The sequence below is a fragment of the Podarcis cretensis genome (genome assembly GCF_951804945.1).
Source record: "Podarcis cretensis genome assembly, chromosome: 10".
Taxonomy (NCBI): domain Eukaryota; kingdom Metazoa; phylum Chordata; class Lepidosauria; order Squamata; family Lacertidae; genus Podarcis; species Podarcis cretensis.
Genome location: NC_137179.1, coordinates 70545208 through 70571604, shown reverse-complemented (window position 1 = coordinate 70571604; position 26397 = coordinate 70545208). Strand labels below are relative to the sequence as shown.

General features: G+C 42.8%; 1 protein-coding gene across 7 annotated transcripts in view; it reads right to left on the bottom strand.

The window, feature by feature from the left end:
• ATXN7L1 (ataxin 7 like 1) overlaps positions 1–26397 on the bottom strand; it is a 75766-nt gene that overhangs the window by 25030 nt on the left and 24339 nt on the right. For 4 of the 7 annotated variants that reach the window (XM_079993609.1, XM_079993610.1, XM_079993608.1 and 1 more), the window contains 2 exons: positions 18381–18485; positions 538–760 (listed from right to left, as the gene is read on the bottom strand). In XM_079993609.1, coding sequence (XP_079849735.1) covers positions 538–760; positions 18381–18485 — 328 coding nt within the window. Of the gene's footprint in view, positions 1–537; positions 761–6417; positions 6515–18380; positions 18486–25202; positions 25223–26397 lie in introns of those variants that run through there. The other 3 variants (XM_079993613.1, XM_079993614.1, XM_079993612.1) reach the window with 3 other exon arrangements.

Genomic DNA, 26397 nt, shown 5'->3' with positions numbered 1-26397 from the left:
ATCCAAGTTCCAAATGGGGAATTCTATACTTCCAGCTGTGCTCCTGGAACTCCTCCTAACAAGAGCAGCTCCCGGAATTCAGGGGAAATTTTGGAGCAACCATCAACATAGCACAAGGAACTAAGGAGAGGCAGGAAAGTAGTGGGTGTGCAAATTCAGGGTCCTAAGTGTGGCAGCCCTCAACAACAGGAAGGCACCTGCAGTATTGGCATTGAAGTACCTGCTTAAAACTCACCTGTTCACTCAAGACTTTCTTTGAAGGATAATTCAACTATGTTGATAAATTCATTTGAGCTACTAATTTGTGCAGTCTTTGTTTTGTGGATATAATCTGATTGTTTATTTTATGCCATTTTGTGGTACACCACAAAAACAATATGTCCATCTTGTGATTTTCTATTTTAAGACACACACACACGCTAGAAGAGATCCATTATTCAGCCACATATTAAATTTCTGTGCCTGTTTTATAAGAAATATTGAGAAGAAAAAGGAGAAGAAGAAAAAACCCAACAGTTTTCCAGAACAGCGACTTACCAAGGTTTATCCCTTGATACTTTCGAAGAAAAGACCATGTGCTGTTTGCTAGTGGAGGTAATTAGATTGTCTTTGGGCGTTTTGAATGGCTTTGAGTTGTTATTGACAGGGTTATGGCCGCTGATACAGGATCTCGGTTTCATCTGTATAAATGATGCCCTGGAATTGCAGGGTGGAGAAGCTGGAGATGAGGAAGGCTTACACATTGAACCGTGTCTTCGTTCTAAAGCAGGGAGGGGAAAACCCAGAGACAATGAATAGGCAAGACAATGGCAGCTAGGTAAGAAAAAAGAAAGAAACCCAAGCAGTATAGAAACCATAAGCCCAAAGCATCCCGAATAAAACTGATTTGCTATCAAAACATTATTTATACTATAATATATATTATAATATATAGATGGCCAAAATAGAAATGGAGTACAGTGCCACACTGTGTGCTTGGTGAATCAATGCTAATGGTTATTGCTGAGCTGGCACTGAAATACAGTCCTTGGAAAAGCCAAATGGAAACCAAGTGGCACTCTTATGTCTGATGAGTGGGCTGGTTTGCAGGTATCTTCGGCCTAGATACAAGCTGTATGGATAATAAATAGAATTTTCCTTATGCATACTCAAAACATATCAGCACCTCTTCATTCTGTGCTATTCAGCTCAATAGGGTGGCCGAATAATTACACAACAAAGCTACATTTCTCTCACAAAAATAATTCCCAACATTCCCTCCCCCCCCCCCCCGTCCAAGTCTTGTTTGTAGACTTGTAATTAAGAATAGAGAAATGTTGAGACTAGGGCAAATAATTTTAGACGTGGTGGCAATTCCCATGATCTTAATGGCACATTTGTAAAATAAAAAGAGAACCGCCAAGGAAATGGCTGCTGTACATATATGTCATCATGTGATCCCAAGCTTGAGCAGCAGAAAATAAAAGTAACTGGCTCACAGATCAGTTACAATCTTTGAAACAGTCCTAAACTTTTTGTCCTGACTTCCTGTGCCTGTTAGCAAACACAAAATGATGTACTATGATATGCAAAACTTCAAATTTCAGCCTTTTCATTTGCTCATGATTTGATCTGCAGTAACAGTTTGCACATACTCGTTCTCATTAGGGACCATTAATTACCACATTTATAGGAAATGGCAGGTCCTATCTTTGCAACGGGGGAAAAATTGAACTAAGAACTGAATCTGAATGAACTGCCTAAGTGTTTATACTCATCAGTATTTAACTATTTATATTAACGGTCATAATCAATTAAAAACAAAAGGGCAAGAAAGACAACATTAATTCCTTCTTCAATCCTTCAGTAAAATTAAAGTGAGAAGCCCATGGACCTTAAAGGTCACATTCTGTCCGACCAATACAAGGGGAATGGCGCTCAGTGTGTCCGAGTCAAAGGCCTCTCTTAAGAATGCACTCTCTTCCATTCCTGAGCACATGAACATATCAAATGTCTAAGCTGATCTCACTGGCTGTACAGTCTCATGCATGCAAAAGCCAATACCTCGTTATACATTTAATTCACATACACCAATGTTAAAACTGTGTGGATTAGCTTTATGTCAATAGATTATGAAGTTGGATAATCGATCTTTAATAGCAACATGATCTCAACCGCTCAAAAATGCTCAGTGCTTACTAGAGCTCTTAAAAAGAACACAAGCCAAGTATCACAAGTAACGTTGCAAACATTAGAGAAAAGAGATAAGAAAACAGGAATGTATGAGAAGAACAATGGCTAGAAGAATGAATATTTATGCCTTTACATTATCAAAATCTAGCATATCAGATTGTGTTTATTCATGCTACAGTCTTCAGCCAATAATTTGTGAATATGCCGGAAGAAATTTTTGTCATTCCTGTTTATTATCCAAGGTTGTTTATTTCTATTGAATTTTGAACTTTGTGATTACCCAAGTCACCATATGCTACAGTGGTCAGTTATTCAGAGAAAAACACAAAAAAGTGAGAGCCAAGAACCCCAAATTATTACTATGCTTTCGTATTTCCCCCCAGCCTTACAGATTAATCGCTGATTGGAGTGAAACAAATCATTATCATCTCAGGCTAAAGAATAATATGAAAAGCCCTAGGAACAACAAATGCAAAAAGGCAGGAAGTGAAGTAAATTTCAGTTGCGCAGACACAGGATACTAAGTCAGTGGCAGAAGAGTAGAAATGAGTTACTAAAGAAAAATCTAGAAAAAGGAACTTGGTGGGCTAAGAATTCGAACATTTCAACCCCATTTCTGCTGATTAAAGCATTCTTCCTTACTGGACCAACCATAAAAGGACTGCTGAGCCCCTTTTCGGTGCTTTTTTTAAAAACTTTTTTTAGATATGCTTCCACTGCCAAAGCAATCAGGCCAGTGTCCCCCCCCCCCATCAGATCATGTGTGGTTGATTAAATGTAGGGTCTTCTTTTTTTTAAAAAAAATATTTATTAAGAGTTTAAAGATTACAAAAAGAAAGAAAAGGAATTAAACAAATCAACATAATAAAATAGAAAAACAGAAACAAAAACACTACATAAAACACTGAATTAACAAAACAAAACAAAAACAATTAAAAACACTTCCAATATTTTCAATCTTAACTTTCATTCACTTGTTTCATTGACTTCCTCACGCCTCCCTTTTTGTATTCCACTTCAATTAACTGTTTCAGCAATTCCTTTCCATCTTCATCTAATTTCTGTCCTGTAATTAATCTTAACATATTCTAACCTTGTTTTTTCACTTTAATACATTAACAATCTATCTGTACCTAGTTCCTTATAACATTTCTGCCAAAGCCATATAACTTCATTCCACCATTTTTCTATAGCTCATTAATTTTACAATATTTCTGTAGATAATCTTTAAATTTTTTTCAATCTTCTTCCACCGACTCTTCTCCCTGGTCTCGGATTCTGCCAGTCATTTCCGCCAGTTCCATATAGTCCATAAATGTAGCGTCTTCATCGCCAACAACACTCTGTTGCAAATAATCATAGCTGCATCAGGGCAAGAGTTCTCCCATGCAATGATGGTGGGCGGTAAAAACACCAGCATAATATGGCAAATCTGATAGTATCAGCCTTGCTGCCTAGTCAATGGGATAAGTTAGGATAATAAGAGAGCTTAGAATTCCTCCATTGATATTTTGTGTTTTTAAAACCCCCTGTATTTTTTTAAAGCTCTCTATAAAATATAAGGGGACGCAGGTGGCGCTGTGGGTTAAAGCCTCAGCGCCTAGGGCTTGCCGATCGAAAGGTCGGCGGTTCGAATCCCTGCGGCGGGGTGCGCTCCCGCTGCTCGGTCCCAGCGCCTGCCAACCTAGCAGTTCGAAAGCACCTCCGGGTGCAAGTAGATAAATAGGGACCGCTTACCAGCGGGAAGGTAAACGGCGTTTCTGTGTGCGGCTCTGGCTCTGGCTCTGGCCAGAGCAGCGATGTCACGCTGGCCACGTGACCCGGAAGTGTCTCCGGACAGCGCTGGCCCCTGGCCTCTTAAGTGAGATGGGCGCACAACCCCAGAGTCTGTCAAGACTGGCCCGTACGGGCAGGGGTACCTTTACCTTTATAAAATATAAGACTTGGACTAGGCAGTGATATGATGTCATTACATGATCCCTGATTGGCATGGACTATGCCATGACTATCAGCATGGACTAACTCCTTCATGGATCACTGCCTTGCCGTGGCGAAGGGGCTTGAATAACTCAGAGAAGCTATGAGCTATGCCGTGCAGGGCCACCCAAGATGGACAGGTCATAGTGGAGAGTTTTGACCAAACGTGATCCACCTGGAGCAGGAACCGGCAAGCCACTCCAGTATCCCTGCCAAGAAAACTCCATGGACAATTGGTGCTGGAGGAGACTCTTGAGAGTCCCATGGTCTGCAAGAAGATCAAACGTATCCATTCTTAAGGAAATCAGCCCTGAGTGCTCACTGGAAGGACAGATCCTGAAGCTGAGGCTCCAATACTTTGGCCACCTCATGAGAAGAGAAGACTCCCTGGAAAAGACCCTGATGCTGGGAAAGATGGAGGGCACAAGGAGAAGGGGACGACAGAGGACCAGATGGTTGGACAGTGTTCTCGAAGCTACAAACATGAGTCTGACCAAACTGCGGGAGGTAGTGGAAGATAGGAGTGCCTGGCGTGCTCTGGTCCATGGGGTCACGAAGAGTCAGACACGACTAAACAACTAAACAACAACAAAATGCCATGAAGAAGCCCTTTAAAATAAAATGAGACAGCAGCAGTAATTCAACAAATAAATGCTGCAAATAGGGTGCAAAAAATGCACAAAGTAACTGAAGGGAAGGTGTGCAGTTTGCCAGATTCTTCCAACTTACTGAAAGGGCACTTTTTACACTGAAAAATGAGCCTCATGAAAATACAGCATAGCGTTATATGAAACCCTGCAGGTCACCACGGCCTTCCCAACATTTAAGTGCTCACAGAGTGCCAGATATGGGGACATAACTCTGTGGGCAGACAAAACACTGGGAGCAAAAGAAGAAAAGAGGCAACAAAAATTTTACTTGTCTCAGGCAGGCTTACTGAGATAGAGCTCAAGATCCCCAGTGAAAACTGGAAAATCAGGCCACCACCCAGCTAGAAAGCTACTTATCAATGTTAGCTTACAAAATTGAAAACCAGAGACTCAGAGCAAGGTAGGGACTCATTTACAATGGTGTTAATGTGCTACTGCAATGTACTTCCTGTTAATATCGCAAAACTATAGACTGACACACTTCATTCGGAATTTTCATTAAGCATGCAACCAAACTGATTTTGTACAGGTAATACCCGTCATAAGTCAACAACTTTGTAGGTTACTACAGTGGTGCCCCGCAAGACGAACGCCTCGCAAGACGGAAAACCCGCTAGACGAAAGGGTTTTCCGTTTTGGAGGCGCTTCGCAAAACGAATTTCCCTATGGGCTTGCTTCACAAGACGAAAATGTCTTGCGAGTTCCTGCGGGGTTTTTTCCCCTCCCCCCCTTTTCCTAAGCCCTAAGCCGCTTATCAGCTGATCCGCTGATAAGCCGCTAAACCGCTAATAGCGCTAATCTGCTAAGCTGTCAATGGGCTTGCTTCGCAAGACGAAAAAACCGCTATACGAAGAGCCTCATGGAACGGATGAATTTTGTCTTGCGAGGCACCACTGTATCTTAGTAAGTGATATGACGTATGCTTCCAGTTTAAAAGGCTTAAACATTAAACCAAGTGCCAAGCATATTTTAATACAAAAAAGCATATTCTTGTAATGAGCCAAATAGAGATTAGGGATAACAGGCAGTTACTTCACAGCCAATCGCCATAAACACCTTGCTAAACACTTTCATTTTCCTTGTGACAAAGTCTAGCACACACTGTTGTCCATTAAATTAAATAACAGAAAGGAAGGAAGGGAGAGGGAAAGTCTGCTAACAATTTCGAGCGTTGTAGGAGTGGTAGAAAATATCCAAAGAAAAATGTAGAACCTGAGAGACTTGGATAAACATAGTTTCAAGTTTGGTTGAAAACAATCTTCAAACTGAATCCACTCCAATTGTATTTGCACCGTTGAAAAGGAAATGGCAGAGAGTTTAGCTGTGGCTCTTCGTGTAAACTGACAAAGGAAACAGACTGCCAGGTCGAAGAAGAGTACTGATGTTTTTGATTTAAAAAAATGCAATTTAAGAAACTTGTTAACTCCAGAGACATTACTGGAAAACAATCAGCTGAAATACCCACCAAATTGCACTTTTCCTGTATTGGTTACACACATTGTCTTCCAACATAAAACAGCTAAAAACTCCTCATTTCTGCTGGGGAGGGGGAAATTAGCAAGAAGACACAGTATACAAAACAGCTTGCTAGAAGAAATTGTAAACTAAAAGGACTTACACCGAGGCCCAGTCTGCCAAGTTAATCCAATTCTAGGGCGACTGTAAACAACTTGTACTGCTGGAACATGAAATGATTCACGTTACGGACACTGTCAGAGAATGACAGCGATATGATTAAGTATTCTGCAAAGGCTGGAAACGAGGCAGACGACTGCTCCAGTAAGCAGCACACTTGCAGCCGCCAACTGTTTTGACTACAGACACAAAACACCATCCCTAACCAGGTTTCACACCCTACCAGTTAGACAATACAACTTTTTAAACAGCTTAAAAAAGAGAAAGACAACTACCATGCATTACAAAAGAAAAATGTTCTGCACATTAATAAAGTTTTGTTGGTGGCAAATCTCAAGGTGACCAAGTAGGGATGGCAGTAAACTTACCCCCCAATTACCATGGCCTTTTGCATTTTGCAAACACAGCTCAGGACTACCACACAATTAGGTACCACCTGTGTACAATGTGGCTTAGCATTGGCCGGCAACTCTGTTCACACGAAGACAGCTATCTTGTCTGTTGTTCAGTCAGTCAAGAGACCATCATTTCTTTTTCTACTGTCAAAAGTTTATTCACTGCTCAGTGTTTCTCAAGCTTGAGTGACCAGCTGTTGTTGGACTACAACTCCCATCGTCACTGACCACTGGTCCTGCTAGCTAGGGATGATGGGAGTTGTGGTCCAACAACAGCAGGGGGCCCAAGTTTGAGAAACACTGTGCTACATGCCGATGAGGAGGCATACTCATAACAACTATTTCATTTGCTGCACAAACATACGAAACTGTCTTATATGGTGTAAGATTATTGGTCCAGCTATTCCTGGACTTCAACTCCCATAATTCCTGAACAATGGCCATGTTGGCTGAGGCTGATGGGAGTCCAAAAACACCTGTAAGGCCACAAGTTACTTGCCCCTGCTACTATTGTGACTGGCACCAGCTCTTCAAGGTCTCAAGGAGAGGTTTTCCCCCACCTTATTACCCAAGTTTCATTTATACTGAATTAACCTATAATATTTTGCATGCAAAATATGTGCGCTACCCACTGAAATATGGTTCCTCTATAGAATCAAAATCCAGCCAAATAACCCATTTATGTGTTTTATGTAAAAAGAGGAGTGTCATAATGCATTCTAAAAAACCAATATATTACAAATGTTGACTAGTCATTTATACCAATAAAACCTGGTTCTGTTTTAACAGTGATCATATCTAGGGTTGGGGAATAGATGAGTGACCCCAAACTCTGAAAGTAAAGCCATGTTCCCAACAGTCCAAAGCACACTCAAATGTTTCTGCGCATGCACTGTGGGGTTTTTTTTGTGAGGCATGCATGGAGCTTCACAAACCACCGTTTGATTCCCCACTTCAACAGTCAATTAGAAGAAGCAGAGTCTATTAGCTGAATACAGGCAACTTTCCCCTTCATTCCCACTTGATGAATTTCTACCTCCCACATACCTTTCTCCTAAATATTTTGCCAAAGCTCCAATTCGAACTTAACTGCTACTTTTAACAAAAAGCATAAGAATGTGAAAAGCAACTTTAACCCAACCCCCTCAAAGTAAGTTGCAGTACTGCTTTCAACAGAAGCAAAAGTTCTCAATATATGGCGGTGTCAGTAGCTGCTCTTTGTAGCTTATGGTTACAACACGTCCCCGTTTCCCGGGGACAGTCCCTGGATTTACAAATCTGTCCCCGGACAAAATCTGTCCCCGGATTTCATTTAACGTCCCCGGATTTATATTTTAAGTGTTGTAGATTTATTAGTAGGGAATGAATGTTGCATGATTGGTTCAACGGCACAAGACACATCATATGGGGACGTTATATACGGTGAGGCAAAATGGTGGGCGCCACGGCAGCAAGCAGCTCCTGAAGCCAGCCAGAGCCAACTGCTCTACCAGGCTAGCCCCAACCTTGCTGCACTGCCGCTGGTGCTGTAGCTGAGGAGAGTTAGGAAAGCACCGGGAGGGCAAGGACACAGAGCCGAGCCCAGGCCCAACCTGAGCCTACTCCACAGCTGCTAGCGCTCCAAGAAAGCAGGCTGGGGCCCAGAGGAAGGCTGCGCAACAGAGGAGACCACAGAAGAGAAGGTATTAAAAATATTTTTTTTAAAAAAATTAAGAAGTAATAACTTTTTTTTCCAAAAAAAAAAAAGGTGTCCCCGGATTCTTTGGAAAAAATCTGGTAACCTTATTGTAGCTTGCTTTGTAATTATTTGACAACGGAAACTACAGAAATGGCTTGAGACTGAAGGGTTGAAATTAAGGGGTGGCATCTGACAAAACCATATGCAGAACAGACCCACTGAAATCACCCTCCTTCCCAAAGCCTAGTTGGTGCTTTCCCAGCTTTGGGAAGGAGATGGGAGGGCCTAGGACGCTGCCAGAGCCTCGTACCTCCTTTTCAAAGACTGACACTTCGCTTAGGTGGCTTTGGGAAAGCAGCACAAGGACTGGGGGTGTGTGTGTCAAATTCTGGCCTTGCTGCTTCCCCCCCTTCCCACGAATGCACAACAAGGCAGCATGTGGCCCGCGGGTTCCATGCTGATCTAAAAAAGTTGGGTCGCCCTGCTCCAAATCACCTTCAAAAAGTATGGAATAAGCATAGCCAGGAGGAAAAGCTTGGAAAGGAGGAGTTTGTATGGACAGGGAGCAGCAAGCAGGGCAAATGGTTAAGCACCACCTTCTCCCACAGATTCTCCCCGTCATATCACCTACATTAGTCAGCAGATACGGCAAAGGAACACGGCCTGCCAAGGTAATATTTAGTCCCTTACTCAGCTTCCTCCAGACAATTGTGTGCCAGCCTGCACACACACACACAAACAAGCAACCAAATCAGCCCAGAAATCCCCTGACCGTATTTGTTACTCATCGCCGATGAAACTCCGGTTGCACCTCACAAGTGGGCACTGCCAACTAAATACAGAAAGAGAGCCTGTGCTTATCTCTAATTTGGTGAAATAAAATAAACAGGGCTCTAGAGAATATTAAAGTAATTCCAGGCGGAAGGAGGACACCAGCCTGCAACAGTCACACTTGTAACAGGAAAAAACAAACCCTTGAATAACAACTAATTATAAATTAAATGTACATTGCTCCTCTTGGGAAAGCCATCAGGTGATTATCAAGTGTGGAACAATAGATCTAGTATTGGATATATTTTTGTTCACGTATGACATGCTATGAGATAATTCTGCTTCAAATCTTATTCAGTTTAGGGAGGGGGCAAGGAGGGGAGTGAGGAAAGCTTAAATCTGTTTCTACACCTTACCAAGCAACACTGTCGGATGAGATTCATACAATTCTGGAAAGTTTGCTCTCATTTGCTCTGCTACTTGCTGCAGTGTTTGTGAACCAAGAAAGGCAACAGTGCAGGTTAAAATTTGAATCCAATTTAAAAAGTCTTCTAGGACACCAGTTAATTTGCGGGCTAAACTTCCAAGTGAGATGGCAAGAATTAGACCTGCAGAAATGAAAGCATTTAAGCCTCCTTCAGATCCCAGAAGAGGCCAATAGTTGCAAGGCCAAATATGAAGTGATATGATCTCCCTCTGCTGGCTATGTATATGCAAGCAGCTGAGAAGCTATGAAAATCTGAGTGTTCCAATAGAACACATTTCAAATGACAGAAAAAAAACTAAATTTATTGCCACATTTGGAAATTAAATAGCCTTTTCCTCTTGTTCCTGCGCTGAAATTCCTGAATAAACCCACAGGCCACACAAAAAATTTTTGAATGTAACAGTGGTCAGAGTTCCTCAGCTATGGCGTGAATAATTTCAATCCACACACTGTCTTGCAGGCACACATATTTGGAAAGATGTTCCCCAGCCTCACCACTCCCCTCATAGCATGCTATACAACTTTCTTAAAAGAAAAGAAAAATAGCTGAAAGGCGTGAAAGGAAGACATCCCATGCTGGACACCCGCATCATCCCAAGGTGTCTGATGAAAGATTCAGCCACAACATAATAGCAAGCAAACAACTGTAAGAGATTTACAGCCATACCTATATGGCCTATGATTTGAAGAAGCACCTTAACATTGTGCGTTTTGAATTTTTTCCCCATTCTAAAAAAAAATAAAAATCTCATTCCTAGATCTCTTGACGAGATAAAGGTAAAGGTAAAGGGACCCCTGATCATTAGGCCCAGTCGTGGCCGACTCTGGGGTTGTGGCGCTCATCTCGCTTTACTGGCCGAGGGAGCCGGCGTACAGCTTCCGGGTCATGTGGCCAGCATGACTAAGCCGCTTTTGGCGAACCAGAGCAGCGCACGGAAACACCGTTTACCTTCCTGCCGGAGCGGTACCTATTTATCTACTTGCACTTTGACGTGCTTTCGAACTGCAAGGTGGGCAAGAGCAGGGACCTAGCAACGGGAGCTCACCCCGTCGCGGGGATTCAAACCGCCGACCTTCTGATCGGCACGTCCTAGGCTCTGTGGTTTAACCCACAGTGCCACCCACGTCCCGTTGACAAGATAGCAAGTTACAAAATATTGCGGTGGTTTACTGTACTGTGAGAATTACAATAATAGAGGGTTTTTTTCCTGGTGACACCTACTATGATTTGCGACTGGGAACGTTATGGTCCGCATGCTAGACAGAGAAATAGAGATTAAACACAGTTTTAAAGCATAATATTATTTTGAATGGGGGCCACAAAGTCACATGTTAGACCAGCTTTATTTCACACTGTAAGAGAAGCCCCAGTTCTTTGTCAATTAGATCAGTCGGTGTTGTGGCCTATGGGTGCCTTTGGCTTTTACGCAAGAGGTAGCTGTTATTTAAAGCAGCCAAGGAAGTGATCCTAACAAGTGCGTAAATGTGTAGGAAGCTTTCAGATGCTGAAAATAAAACGAGGCTGTTGATTAGCTGTGCACTTTCAAAGAAAGGGCAGCCTAAAGAAGCAAACTGTTTAGCCACAAAAGTTATCTGAAGGCTTTTCCTCTGCTTATACAGGCAATCTGTAAATTTAGCACAATGGAATATGCTGCTCCAACACACACACACACACACACACACACACACCCCGGACGTACCTCCAGATCAACATAAACAGAGTTCGCACTCACAGCCAATACTTTAAAATGAGGTTTATGTCCAAATAGCTCAACTCTGCATTATTAAAGAGGAGGCAATGCATATAGCACGACAATAAGAAAACAGCACACGTGGCTGATATGAACTCCAATATTTAAATTGAATTTTTTGCTGTGCCCATTCACTTGCATCAAGCTACTTTTTCATACGGCTTGAATACCAATTTGTGGGGCTCGGCGAGAGGGGGGGAGATTCAAGGTGGAAATCTTATTTGTTCACAGTTGGCACATGTTCATTCTAATGCAATACTCTTTTCGGCAGGGTGGATCAACATAATTTCATACCAGAACCTAAGTATGCTGATTGAAAGCAAATCTCGCTAATTTGAAAGGGAATGGTCTGCTGAGTAAGGATGCTTTAAGGTAGGAACTTCCCACAGTCCTGGTCTGCTGCTTTTGCGATGAAGTGCAGAACACACTAGCTTAAGCAAGAACATTTAAAGCATACAGTAAACCCACAATTTATGCACACTGAACTCGTGTGCATTCAGCTTTACACTAGTGGCAAAAATAAAAAATAAAAAAGGGTGGAAAGGGGGCAGGGTTCTGGGGAAGATTGCTTTGGCCCAACCAGCCACCACTGAACCCAATGGGTTTTGACTATACAGTGGTGCCTCGCAAGACGAAAAGAATCCGTTCCGCGAGTCTCTTCGTCTTGCGGTTTTTTTGTCTTGCGAAGCAAGCCCATTAGCAGCTTAGCGGATTAGCGCTATTAGCGGCTTCGGGGATTAGCGGATCAGCTGATAAGCGGCGTGGCGGCTTAGCGGATCAGCTGTTAAGCAGCTTAGTGGCCTAGCGGATCAGCTGATAAGCGGCTTAGCGATCAGCTGATAAGTGGCTTAGCAGATCAGCTGTTAAGCGGCTTAGCGCTTAGAAAAAGGGGGGGGAGGGAAAAAACCCCGCAGGAACTCACAAGACAGGCTGGCACACAATTGTCTGGAGGAAGCTGAGTAAGGGACTGAATACAGTGGTGCCTCGCAAGACGAAAAGAATCCGTTCCGCGAGTCTCTTCGTCTTGCGGTTTTTTCGTCTTGCGAAGAAAGCCCATTAGCGGCTTAGCGGATTAGCGCTATTAGCGGCTTAGGGGCTTAGCGGATCAGCTGTTAAGCGGCTTAGCGGATCAGCTGTTAAGCGGCTTAGCGGATCAGCTGTTAAGCGGCTTAGCGGCTTAGAAAAAGGGGGGGAAAGGGAAAAAAACCCCGCAGGAACTCGCAATACATTTTCGTCTTGCGAAGCAAGCCCATAGGAAATTCGTTTTGCGAAGCACCTCCAAGACAGAAAACCCTTTCGTCTAGCGGGTTTTCCGTCTTGCGAGGCATTCGTCTTGCGGGGCACCACTGTACACAATTTTGGCTTTAGGTAAGATCCCCTGGATGTTACCCCTGCGTAAGTTGCAGGCTTACTGTATTTAGTTAACAGAGCTAGCTTACAGAATCCTTAGCAATCTACAGCTCCCAGAACTATTTGGGTGGGTGGGTGCATACTTGGAATGTGTTAATGCTATAAATGCATTATATGTAGGGCTCCCTCTGAAGACAGTTTGGAAACTTCAGCTAGTGCAGAATTCAGCGGCCAGGTTTGAATTCTGAACAGGTTTGAGCATATTACACTGATCCTGGTCCGACTGCACCGGCTACCAATTAGTTTCCGGGCCCAATTCAAAGTGCTGGTTTTGACCTATAAAGCCTTAAATGGCTCAGGACTGCAATACCTCAAGGACTGCCTCTTTCCATATGAACCCTGGGATCAACTTCTGAAACTCTTCTTCGTGCCTCCTTGAGAGGTTTGGAAGGTGGCAATATGAAAACGGGCCTTCTCTGTGGTGGTTCCATGTCTGTGGAATGCTCTCCCCAGGGAAGTTCGCCTGGCACCTTCATAATACACCTTTAGGCACTAGGCAAAAACATTCCTTTTTAATCAGGCCTTTGGTTGATTTCACTGACAAATCCTATGCCTTTTTAAAACATGGGTTTTTGGGGGGCGTGGGTGTTATTTGGTTGTTGTTTTTATTTTGATAATATATTTTGTGGTGCTATATTTTGATTTTGTTCTGTGAACCGCAGTCATACCTCATGTTACGTTTGCTTCAGGTTGAGCGTTTTCAGGTTGCGTCCTGCGGCGACCCAGAAGTAATGGAATGGGTTACTTCTGGGTTTCGCCGCTCGCACATGCACGCAAAATGACATCACGCGCATGCGCAGAAGCGGCGAATTGCAACCCACACAGACGCAGGTTGTATTCTGTTCAGGTTGCGAACGGGCCTCCGGAACGGATCCTGTTCACAACCAGAGGTACCACTGTAGTAATAATAATAATAATAATAATAATAATAATAATAATAATAAATGCATACAGCCATGGACTGGCAGGTCTGTATCAGTCCTGTATTCATTGCCCCTTGTGATGTGGACTGGTGGGACCTAGCATAGGGAACAGTCATTCAAGGAACAGAGGCAGCCCAGCTATAAAGCAAGGGAAGGCTGATTATGGGCCAATTCACAAAGTCCTCATGCTGCACAGACACTACGAACAGTAGGGGCAGGGCAGGACTGTGTCCAGCCTTTCCACTTCACAGATTCCCAGGCTGCATGACTGCAACATCTGGACCCATGTGCAATGAGTTCTACATACCCCCCTTTGCAAATGTTGAATAGTTTCTGCCTAGTAAGAAAGTAATCCAAACTTGGCCATTGAAGAGACAGCAGAGTGGGAAACAGGCAATTCTGATCCATGGACATAAATATTTGTTTCAATGGTGGCTGCACAGGGATAATACCTCATGTCTGTAGGTTGTCCCCCGTGTTAATTAGTGGCAGCAATCAACAGAATGTGATTTCCTGGCCAGTCAAAAATTAATTGCAGCTGGGACCCTCTTTATCCCAAGTGTCGAACGCACAACAAGCTCATGGGAAAATCTGCTCCTCTTTCTAGCTTCAACCTTGTGGCTAGGAAGGAGAGGCAGAAAATCAGAGGCTCGCTCTGCCTCAGCACCTTCTCTAATCTTGACATGTACCGTGTGTGCAGAGCAAGCCAATGCACATCCACCTTTACCCCTTCAGCTCACAGGTGCATTGACCTGCTCCGCCTTTGTGCCCTACAAACACTCAGAGCAGCCCCCAGGCATGGGAGAAGAAAATGAAAAGTGCAGGAAGAAGCCTCTCACTAACCCCTGTAGCTTGGAAGTACAGAAGCATTTGACTTTTGCCTGCAGCTCCAGGTCCAGAGACTAAGCTCACTCAACAGAACCTGTCTCCCTTCTTGCCATGCCAAAGGGATGAGTGAGCCTGCAAGCGGCACCTGAGGGCAACAACTCTCTCTCCTCCTGGTATTCAGAAGCACATCGCCTCCAACAATGAAAACAAAGCGCAGCCACTAAGGTTTTCAGCTACAGATAGTCTTAAAGGTAAAGGTAAAGGGACCCCTGACCACTAGGTCCAATCGTGACCGACTCTGGGGTTACGGCGCTCATCTCACTTTATTGGCCAAGGGAGCCGGCATACAGCTTCCGGATCATGTGGCCAGCATGACTAAGCCGCTTCTGGCGAACCAGAGCAGCGCACAGAAACGCCTTTTACCTTCCCGCCAGAGTGGTACCTATTTATCTACTTGCACTTTGACGTGCTTTCGAACTGCTAGGTTGGTAGGAGCAGGGACAGAGCAATGGGAGCTCACCCCGTTGCGGGGATTCAAACTGCCGACCTTCTGATCAGCAAGTCCTAGGCTCTGTGGTTTAACCCACAGTGCCACCCGCGTCGCTTAATAGTCTTCTTCTCCATTAAATGGGCCATCCTAGCTGGTGGCCAAAGCGAATTCCATAGTTCAGCTATGCACTGTGCAAAGAAGCGCTTTCTTTCGTCTGTCCTGAATCTTCCAACATGCATTTTCATCGGATGCCCCTGAATTCTGGTGTTTTAGGAGAGGGAGAAAAACTTTCTCCAAGCCAAGAATAATTTGAGGCATCTCCATCACGACTCCTCTCCTCACCTTTTCTCTAAACTAAAAAGCCCCCAAATGTTGCAACCATAAATCATTCTTGGAGAGCAGACCCACAGAGAAACGGGAAGATGGTCCTTGCCTGGTCTTCTCTCCTAGCCAGCAAATGTGTTTGCGCTGCAACAGCTGTTTGGCCCGTGTATCATCTGGTTGCACTGTTTGCGCTGTTTGTAGTGGGGGTTAGTGTTTTAACTGCTGGCTGAGTGCATGCAGCTGGGGTGCAGCTGTGATCTAGGGTTCGGCCCCGAAGGGGACAACACGAAAGGGATTCGCCACTTTTGATCGCCCCTTTGGGGAGATGCTCTGTCAGTCAGGGTATAGCAGTGTAGGCCTGGCACTGTGTGAGACAGGTTTGTGAGCCTCAGCCAGGGTGAGAGCCTAGCTGAGGGGAAATTTGGTTTGGTGGAGTTCCCCCTGAGTGAGAGGCAGGGGGAGGAGAGCAGGTAGAAGATTTAACATCTGCCTCTGTAAGTGTGGGGTGCCTATTATCACTGGGCCTTAGTTTACTGTTCTGTGGTCCATGAATGGTGGCGTCAACAACTTTTCTGTCCGGATTTTCACTTTTTGAAATATGGCAACCCTAGGAAACGCTCCTGAGTGGAGTGGCAGTTGTGAGGATGCTCCAATTCCAGTGGTGGTGGGCAGGGGGAAGCATGACTGGAGTTGCGGGGCTTCATTCTTTGTTCCAGCCCTTTTACTCCACTCCGGAATGCTCTGTGGGATGTGAAACACAGAGCAGTCAAATACAACATTCCTAGAGTGGACATAAAAAGGGGATGTCTGGACCAGCCAGTCGGAACTTCCTGTTTCCTCCTGGGCTGGGACAGACTTCCTCTGTGTGTGACCAGAGGTGGGTGTGGCCTCACCTGTGCAGGTAACAAAATACCTCAGGGGAGGCAGACATCTCTCTGTGTGACTCCATTCCTCGAGGAAGCAACATCTTCTTAGCCTGAGATGCTCTCTTGGCTCCCAGCCAAGAGAGGACAAAGGAACTATCTCCTTATGGGATAGATTCTAGGTGTATATATTTTGTAACCTAAGTCTGCCTTCTGGGATCCTTCTGTGAACAGAATGTGAGGAAACTATTTTATATACTTTTATACAAGACTGTGTTTTGTCTATCTTTTTATGAGGGAATAAAGGCGAATTACCAAGGAAACTTATTTTAGAGACTTATACAAGCCTGGCAAAGACGTTATCTGCTGTACAAGTTTAAAAAGGGGAATGTTACTCTGCTAAATTGTAGAACTTGTTAACACAAGTTGGGAAGGCTATAATTTAACAATATATCCTCTCCTGCTTCCCTGAACATTCCCACACTCTCTGGTAGCATATCCGCTGGGCCCTCTGATCTGGTGGTTCTGTTGCTGAATCACAGATCAGTCCCCAACAAACTTGACTGCGGATGAGCAGACTGATTTGCCTTGTATTACTGAGACTTGGGTGAGTGAGCTGGGTGGGCGTGACCTTAACCAGTTGCACCCCGCCCTCTTGATTTTCGATACTGCACAAGGCTAGACTGGGGTGGGGGCGGGTATCAAGGTGGGGATGCTGATGTTGTCTACAAGAACACCATCTCCTCTTGACCTTGGAATGGGCTTGGGTCTGCATCTGGTATTGAGCCAGAGAGACACATCAGGGATGCTGCTGCTCTACTGACTTCCTTGCAATACTCAATGGCCCTTGTGGTCTCTTCCAACTCTATGATTCTATGATTCAATCCTGACCAGGCTGGGTTAGGTAGTCTCTGTTGGAGGACCCTAAAACAATAATCCTGGGTGATTTCAATATCCACCCAGAGGCTGCTGCCGAGCCAGGTGAAGATTCCATGACAACCATGGGTCTTTCTCAAATGGTCATCTGTCCCACGCACCAGGCAAGGCACATTCTTGATGTGATCTTTGCCCCAAATGATACAAGAATGGACTGAAGATAGGGGGACTGCGATGCACTCCCTTGTCAGGGTCCGACCATTACCTGGTTAAGTTTGGACTAACAGTGGCAATTCCTCCCTGTACGGTTGGAGAGCCCATTTGAGAGGGTGGGATTCTCTCAAAGACTGATGGAACTTGTTGTGTTCCTGAATGCTCTGGTAGGTGTTAGCACAGGGAATAGTCCCTGACATTTGAAGGAACAGGGGCAGCAAGGGAAGGCTGATTACGGCAAAATGAACTGGGCAGTTAACATGATCATTCCTGAGCATCCTCCTTGGTGTTTGGGAGCCCAAGCATCTCTTCACTACTCTGAGGATTTCCGGACAATCTGGATGAGGACCAGAACATAAGTGGCGCAAATCTCACTCTGCAGCAGACCTAACACTGGTCAGTACACATAACCATGCCTACCATGCGGCAGTATTCCCTTTGGCACCTGTTGAAAGCCTGCACAGATGTTTACAAAGTTTGTAGGAGTTTAAAATTGTTTTAGTCTATTTTTTTGCAACTTTAATCTTCTGTATGTTGTAAATTTTTGTCATTTTTTTTTTTTTGCTTTATCGTTTTCGTAAACTGCCCTGAGGTTTATTTTCTACCATCAAGCGTTATATAAATTTAATGAAATAAATAAATAAACCCCAACGAGCAGGAAGAGAAGTGCCACTTGGATTTTCTCTCCTAGGCAACGGATTTTTTGGGACCGGCTTTGATGAGCAACAAACACACTTCTGCCATCCCACCCTTAAAAAAAAGTGTTTTCTGTGTGTTTAGGGTTCCAACCTCGGCAAGGTAAGTGAATTTCAAGTGGTTTAACAAGATGAGAAGTTCAGCTTGAAAAAGAGGAAGGAGGAAGTTAACTGCTAATGCACCATTTCTTTTGGGACATGTACAGCGAGCCCGTAATTCAGGAACAAAAGTTTTCACTTACCGCAGTGTGACTGGAAAACCTGTGGCTTGACTACCTGATTGCAGATATTGCACACTACTAGATAGAAATCATCATGAGCTGGATAATGGCCAAATAAGTGCATATCTGTGGGAAAGTTAAAAATATATATATGCAAGTATTAGAAGTTGTCCTTTCAAAAAAAGATTTTTAGAAAAAGTTAAAATTCCACCATACTGTATTTTAAAAAGACACTCAGGGAAAAAAATATTAGTATCACTACAAAGAAGAGAATCTTAGGAATACAGCTTTTCTAACTCTGTAAAGTCTACATATTTTTTCTTTTTAGTATACCAGGGATGGGACGTCTGATTACCACAGTGCAAAAAACAACATGCTCAATCACTGTGACTATCAAAGGTAACTGGTGTTCAAGTAAAAAAAGAACCAATGCAATTATCATCACCCCCATCCAAAAAGAAAAAAAAAAAGAATCCTTTTCTGAAGTTATTTCAAGAAGGAAGCTTACCCAAAGTTATAGTCATATAAAGTTTGGCTCCTGATGAAATCTTAAAAGAGTGAGGAACTAGTGACAAGGCAAGACAGAAAGGGGAACAAGGAGAAATGTCCCCTGGTTGTGTTGGTAGTCACAGGAAATGTCAATGCTGATTACCAACCCTCAACCAGTATTCCCAAGGATGTGTCCTACACAACGCAGACTGAAATTAACTCCTGGCCAAGGACCCATTCTTTCCACACACATAAGCTGCTGAGATGTAGCCTTCACTTTTCTCATTAATTTTTACAACCTAGGGTGAGGTTAAGGGGTGATATGATAGCCATGTTCAAATATATAAAAGGATGTCACATAGAGGAGGGAGAAAGGTTGTTTTCTGCTGCTCAAGAGAAGCGGACACGGAGCAATGGCTCCAAACTACAAGAAAGAAGATTCCACCTAAACATTAGGAAGAACTTCCTGACAGTAAGAGCTGTTCGACAGTGGGATTTGCTGCCAAGGAGTGTGGTGGAGTCTCCTTCTTTGGAGGTCTTTAACCATATGTCAGGAGTGCTTTGATGGTGTTTCCTGCTTGGCAGTGGGTTGGACTCAATGGCCCTTGTGGTCTCTTCTAACTCTATGATTCTATGAGGTATAGAAATGATTGGCATAGAATTTTCCATCAACAACAAACCTGGGAAAACTCTTCAGCTAATTAGGAAACAATCAGCAAAAAAATATATATGACTAGTTTAGTCTGCCCTCGGACTTCTACATCCACGGAACAGAAATCAAATATGAGTCATGGTCTCAACACGGAGAGCAGTGATGGTGCATCTGTGCAGTAGTGACTGTGTCATCCCCAAAACCCCACTTAAAGTACTTGCAATCTCACTCCCCAGTCTCTTTTTAAAATATAGTACATGCAGCAATATACCTATAAGGCATTCTCTTAAAGAAAGAGGATGATTCAGCTTAAAATGCAATGGTCAGTAACTGTCAACATGAGGACTCACTAATAAGCATAAAAAGCTCACTGTCTGCAAATACCACATTTACTCGAGTGTAAAGTGCCATGGAATGGAATGCACACAATTTTCAGAACCTTGAAACCAAAAAAAGTATTTGTTGGCAAATGTAAATGTGCCATCTAATAGAAGGCACACCTTAATTTTCACAACCTAATTTGGCCAAAAAAGGTGAGCATTAGATTCAAGTAAACACAGCATTGTGAATTCAAAGGCTTCCTTCTTCTACAGGAGGAAGGCTCTTTCAAGCCAGAGGAAAGGAACCTTGGGATTCGACCCTTTGCATTTATCAGTCACCTCCAGTGACCTCAATTAGTGACCTAACAGGTTCTCAGATAAGGGGCAATTCTTAACTTTCACATGCTAATAGGCTTGCAGGGAACACCAGCCACCGTCTGAAATATCCCTAACATTTTCTAAAAAGCCTGAACTACCAACTCCATCCATTCTTCAATGATTATGAGGTCAGTCATTCCCTGGTGTTCCATCTCTTCTCCTGCCACAATTTAAACTCTTCCTTTCTTTTAAAGCTTTAATTTTAAGCAATCGGTATTTCGATTAACCCTTGTTGAAATGAATGGTAAAGTGGAACTATGAATGGTTAGACTGACTGAGAGTTCATTTATCTCCAGCAACACCTTTAAAAAGGGTGGTTATTCTGTGCACGATGTCAATAAGGTACACACCATCCGGTATCAAGATACACTACTTGTACCACTTCCAAAGTCCTGCTCTTGACTCCTAAAGCAGCCCTCTACTCTTACCTACGAGAAAACAGAATTTTGTCCATTTCTCCTGACAGTTTTATTACAAATGCCACCAGCTTTTAATTCAAGTTGTCCAACGGAAGCCCACAAAACCCCCAGCACACTAGATTCAACAGTGAAAGAAGTTGCAATGTTAGATGCTAACACATTCAAGGTGCAACGCAGAGAAAACGCTGTGTGCCTACCATTCGCTGAAAATAAAGCGACCGAGCCTAGAGCACATAATTGTGCACCTGAATTCTACAGACCACAACAAAATTTAGACACCCAACGTCCCCTAGACTGCACCCAATCCAATGAGATGATGCAGTTCAACAGCCTTTATAAAGATTCACTAAAGAGGATTACAGGTTTGAAGTTTTAAAAGCACAGAGGGGCTGCACCAATGATTGCTACCACAGCTAAACACACACTTAACGAGGTGGTGGAACTTTTTCATTAGAAATCACTTTTCAGACTGAAAGGTATGAAATTTCACCTCAATAATGTGTAATTTGGGGGAAACGGCAAATAACCCGACAGTGTTGAAAATAAAATATGTAGGAGGGCATTGGCAGTGTTGCCATCCTATCTGCAGTCAAAATATGTAAATCTAATGTACTTAAAACCACTTCATTCCCCCCCCCCAATTTGTTTCCTTCTTTTTGGTCCTCTGAGAACCATCTAGATGACTTACAACAGTGTTGTCCAAATTTTTTCAAAGAGGGCCAGATTTGATGAAGTGAAGGGCCGTGAGGGCTGACCAAAGTTGTTAACCTTTTTTTTAGGATTGAAGTTTAAGTTGTTAAGCTTTTTTTGGGATTAAAGTTGTTGCTTTTAGGATTTTACCCCAGAAACTGCCACAGGGCCCCCCGAAACGGACTTTGGACATGCTTTGGACATGCTATTTGGGTCCATGGAGCCTTCAGTGCAAGTGAAGCACAGGTAACAAAGAATAACACTGTTTTCCAACTCCATGCTAGGTAGTAAGATACTGGAGGTTGTAGCCGTTGGTAGGCAGTTGTGGCTTCTCTTGCCATCAATCCTGGTTCTTGACAAAAAAAATCTTTTCCTCTCTTGACTGAAGGGAAGTTGTGTGAGCTATGTGCAGGTATCTTCCCATGGTTGTTGTTTGGGCAGTATATTAAATGCCTGCTATTTTCTTCCCTTTCTGTGTTCAGACACAGTACTTATGAGCCAGGTGTCCTTCACGTCCAGCTAACATGGGGGAGTCCCTGGGTGCCCAAATGGTGTTGCCATGGGTGCTGTGAACATGGCTGCTGTTGCTCCATTCTGTGCCTTTTGGGGCAGTTTGTTTTCACCCTCCAGTTCTGGGCTGGAAAAACAAAGGATATGGTGGACACCATGCTGACTGACATAGGGGTGGCATCTTTCTCCCTGTACTGGGGAACAAGGATTGCTCTGTCTATTAAGCTCAAATGCAAATTCATCTTATCTTCTCAAACGATTTTATTTCCCCAAGCAAACTAGTTTACCAGTGCAACTCCCCTTCAACTTGGCCTCTCTTCAGCAGCATAATCCCAATTCAGATTCCTAGGGAGAAAAATGGGAATCTAGGCTCCATGCCACTCTTGAAATGTTCAATATCCCTCGCCCAGCACTAAAAGCTCACTAACAGAAGAACAAATTCACTGCCACCATTCAGTTCTGTAATTTGGTTAAAGTAAGCTCATAAAAAGGAGGTAAAAAAGAAATAGTGGGTCTTCAAAATAACTCTTTATAAAGGTAAGATACTTAATTAGTTTTTCCCTCTTGCTTTGGAGCACAATCACAGATGGTGAATAAAACTACTGGCAATATTTCCTCTCCCCCTGGAAAAAAAACCCCATAATTGCACAACTATAGCAGATCAAATACATTCATTTTGTTTCCTGATTTGTTTGTTTGTTTGTTTGTTTGCAAGAGTGCATGTTTTAATGTTCTCTCATAGCTGACTCAGAATAGATGTTTAGATTTCCAAATCATTTATTGGCATTTTAAATGAGGATATTTGAACAACATCACAATAATTGTTTTTGATAAAATGATGATCGTCCCAAATGAAACTAGAAATGATTTGTGGTTTGAAGTTATACATATGTCCTCTGTGTGCTCTCTTATGTAAATATGTAGATATATTTATCTGTACAAACACACAGACTTCCAAGGAGAAGATAATTTAAAGACCTAACCTGCCAGTATGGATTTTACACAATAGAGTTGAATCACACTACTCAAATCACAGAAAAAGTATTCAGGACCAACAAGAATTCAAAGACTGGAACCATGCAATCCTATCATTACCCTTTGAATAAGGTCAAGATGTTCCAAGTGAATTATACCAATTTAGCTGTATGACTCTTTCACAGGAATCACACTCTTACGTCCCCACAATGGAACACACGCCTAGAATGGAGCAACAATTTCCAAGTAAATAACTCAGAAATCACCAAAAATGTGGCATGCTGGCCCTGCAAGTACATTAATCTTAAAAGGGATCCCGATTTCATTTCGTGGGGGTAAATGTAAAGTCGGGGGCATGTGCTTTCAGTGGGCAGAGGAGTGCTCAAACAAACAGGTTTAATGAGGAAAGGTTAAAAGATTTGCAGTTTGACACCTGCAAAAAACGCTGTGGTTATAAGTAGTAACAAGGCAACATTGGGCTTTCAGACAAATACATCCCCTTTGGGTGAAAGCAAACATGGGAAGCACAGACAAATTATTTGCGGAGGAGATGGCACTAAAGCAGATAACAAAAGAAATCTGGCAAGTCATTAAGAGAGTCTCTTGGCAAAGCTTTAAAACTTCTTTAGCAATTGTGCCAAGATTTGTGAACTGTTTTCACATAAACTCTCTCTCTCTCTCTGTGTGTGTGTGTGTGTGTGTGTGTGTGTGTGTGTTTGGAGGGTGGGGAGAGAGAATCAAGCAAAAGCAGCAAAATTCAGCTGTCAGGAAATGCACTGAAATGGGGGATAAAGGTAAAGGTAAAGGGACCCCTGACCATTAGGTCTAGTCGTGACCGACTCTGGGGTTGCGGTGCTCATCTCGCTTTATTGGCCGAGGGAGCTGGCGTACAGCTTCTGGGTCATGACTAAGCCGCTTCTGGCGAATCTGAGCAGCGCACGGAAACGCCGTTTACTTTCCTGCCGGAGCGGTACCTATTTATCTATTTGCACTTTGAAGTGCTTTCAAACTACTAGGTTGGCAGGAGCAGGGACAGAGCAACGGGAGCTCACCCCATCGCGGGGATTCAAACCACCGACTCTGTGGTTTAACCCACAGCGCCACCCGCTTCCCAGACAATTCCTCTATGGGTCAGAAAGGAAAACCCAATTTTGCCAATGAACTCTGCAAGGTGCTGCCAATCATGGCTCTCCAACAAGTGCACTTCTGTAATACATGGATTTGCCATATTCACAAGTTTATATATTTTTTAAGTGAGTACCTAAAAATAACGTAATGTATAAAGGGATCCTAGGATCACGTAGGGAAATGCTCCCACCACTTCAAAAAGCTGCCATTCTTTGACAAGCTGAGCTTTTTACAGGCTGAGCGTTTTATATGCAACACAACATTATTTATTTTATTTATTTATTTCATAAAATTTATGCACCACTTGGTTGTTAAAAAGCCCCCACCTCAAAGCGGTTTACAAAAAGATAAAGCAATATAATCAAGAAAAATTCACAACCACGCTTTAAAACAAAGTTAAAATACTAAAACAGATTAAAAAATTACCTGAAATGCATCTGATCCATCAATGAGAGAGGGGGAAGGCAAGGAATCCAACTAGCTTACTGACATCCCCTTAAATTGCCCACAATTATGAGAAGCAAAAGATGGATTCAAGGGCCTGGTAACCTCATAAAGGTTTCAGGCTTTGAGGTGGAAGGGACTGCAAAAGCACCAGCCTGGTTGCACCTGAGAAAGCCCTCGTTCCAAGCACAGTTACTCAGAAGTAACTACATACTGAAAACCAGTGGGTCTTCGAAGACAACACACTTCAGTTCACACTGAAAGTTGTGCTGTATCTTATTTAGAAAGACAGTAATATATATGCCATAGAACAGTGCATAGGTACAGCATGCTTTTCACAAGCATACTAAGTCCCAAAAGACACGACTTACAGCACAATATTTTGTATTTGCACACTGTTCTCTGGTCCCTTTCCTTTGCAACTATTCATGACAAAGTCCACCATGTAGAAGCCACAAGTGACAACAGATCCACAGGCCCATCACAAGGGGTGAAAACCATTTGTTTATCACTAAATTGCTGAATTTCTTGGACCTGTCTGTTCACAGACTGTAAAGCCATGGTGCTGCACATAATTAAAGGGCTAAGCTTCTCATGCAACAGTCAATTTGTTATACTGAGCCCATTTTAAGATAATATTCACAGACAATTGCTTTTTCACCAGAATGCATTCAGAGTGAAGTGTGGCGTGCTTAATGAGGATGGCCAACCATGATCTCATGAATGTGTGAGAAATACATTGACAGATTAGTTGAAAAGGGCTGAACAGAGATGCTGGATTTGGCAGAGAACTCGGTTATTTTTACTATCTCACATTGTGGTACAGAGTTAAGATTACCTGGCTCAGGAATCTTCCTATCTTCTCACCACTGAAAGGAAACAAGAAGTTCATGTCCTTTACTTAGTATTTTAAAGCAATGATGCACATTTGTGGTTAATGCCAAGAGGCACAATCCACGAGACATTTCTCCAACAGAATCCCAACAGGAAATGAATGGATCACACTGTCTTAATAGACGCTCTAATATTCACAACAGCACAATGTAAAATTGCTACACATCCAAGGATGAAGCTGAGAATGTAGCAATTAAACAGGCTAAATTGGAAAGGTGTGTTACATTTTAAAATCCACAACACAGACAGACATGCAGCTAAGATTTCCAATTTTACTGCACTACAGTAGCATTCTTAGAAAATACACATGTATTTTACCAACTTAACAACTATAGAAATAAGACATTATCAAAAGAAGAAAACAGATTTATTCTCCAATAAAGATATATTTGTAAAAATAAATCCTGTCTTGCATGGTAAGACCAACTTAAACCATAAACCTACTACGTATTGTGGGCCATAGCTGACCCCAAAAGTAAGTGTGTTCCCCCCCCCAAAAAAAAACCCCTGCCCCCTCTCATGAAAAAAACCCTTTGCTATTTCACACTTTCTAAACTCTCCTATGGAAACACCTCAGAATAAACCCCACAATCTCTGAAATTTGGTTCTGTTCTTACACTGAGGATTTCGCTGAAAGACAAAGCAGACTGTTAGCCTCCAATTAAACTGATTAGGGGGGCAATCAAATACTTTATCTCAACGACATGGGGGAAGGGGGGGTTGATGAATCCTATATAGTGAAATATTTCATTTAACAACATGATGAAAAGTTAAAACAAGGTATGAAAGATTCAGGTTTTTGTTTAATTTTTAAAAATTCATACTTTCAGAAGCTTTTTATTTGAAGGCAAACCAAATTGCTAACAATGAGGCCCATAACAGACTCCAGAGACCATCTTTCTGCACTTCAAATAATAAAGTTTCATTTAACATTGCGCACTACTTTCATTTGCCTAAATTTTACATCGTTATGAATTAACTCTTTAATTCCAATATTGTATTAGTAAAGGACTCATAAGTACAGGAGGGTTTATAAAAAGCATAAGCACTGCTGCAGAAGAAAAACAGCATTAGCTGAAGAAGGTATGCTCTTTTACCTTATTTGCAATATCATGTGATCAAAGGCAACTTAACAAGGG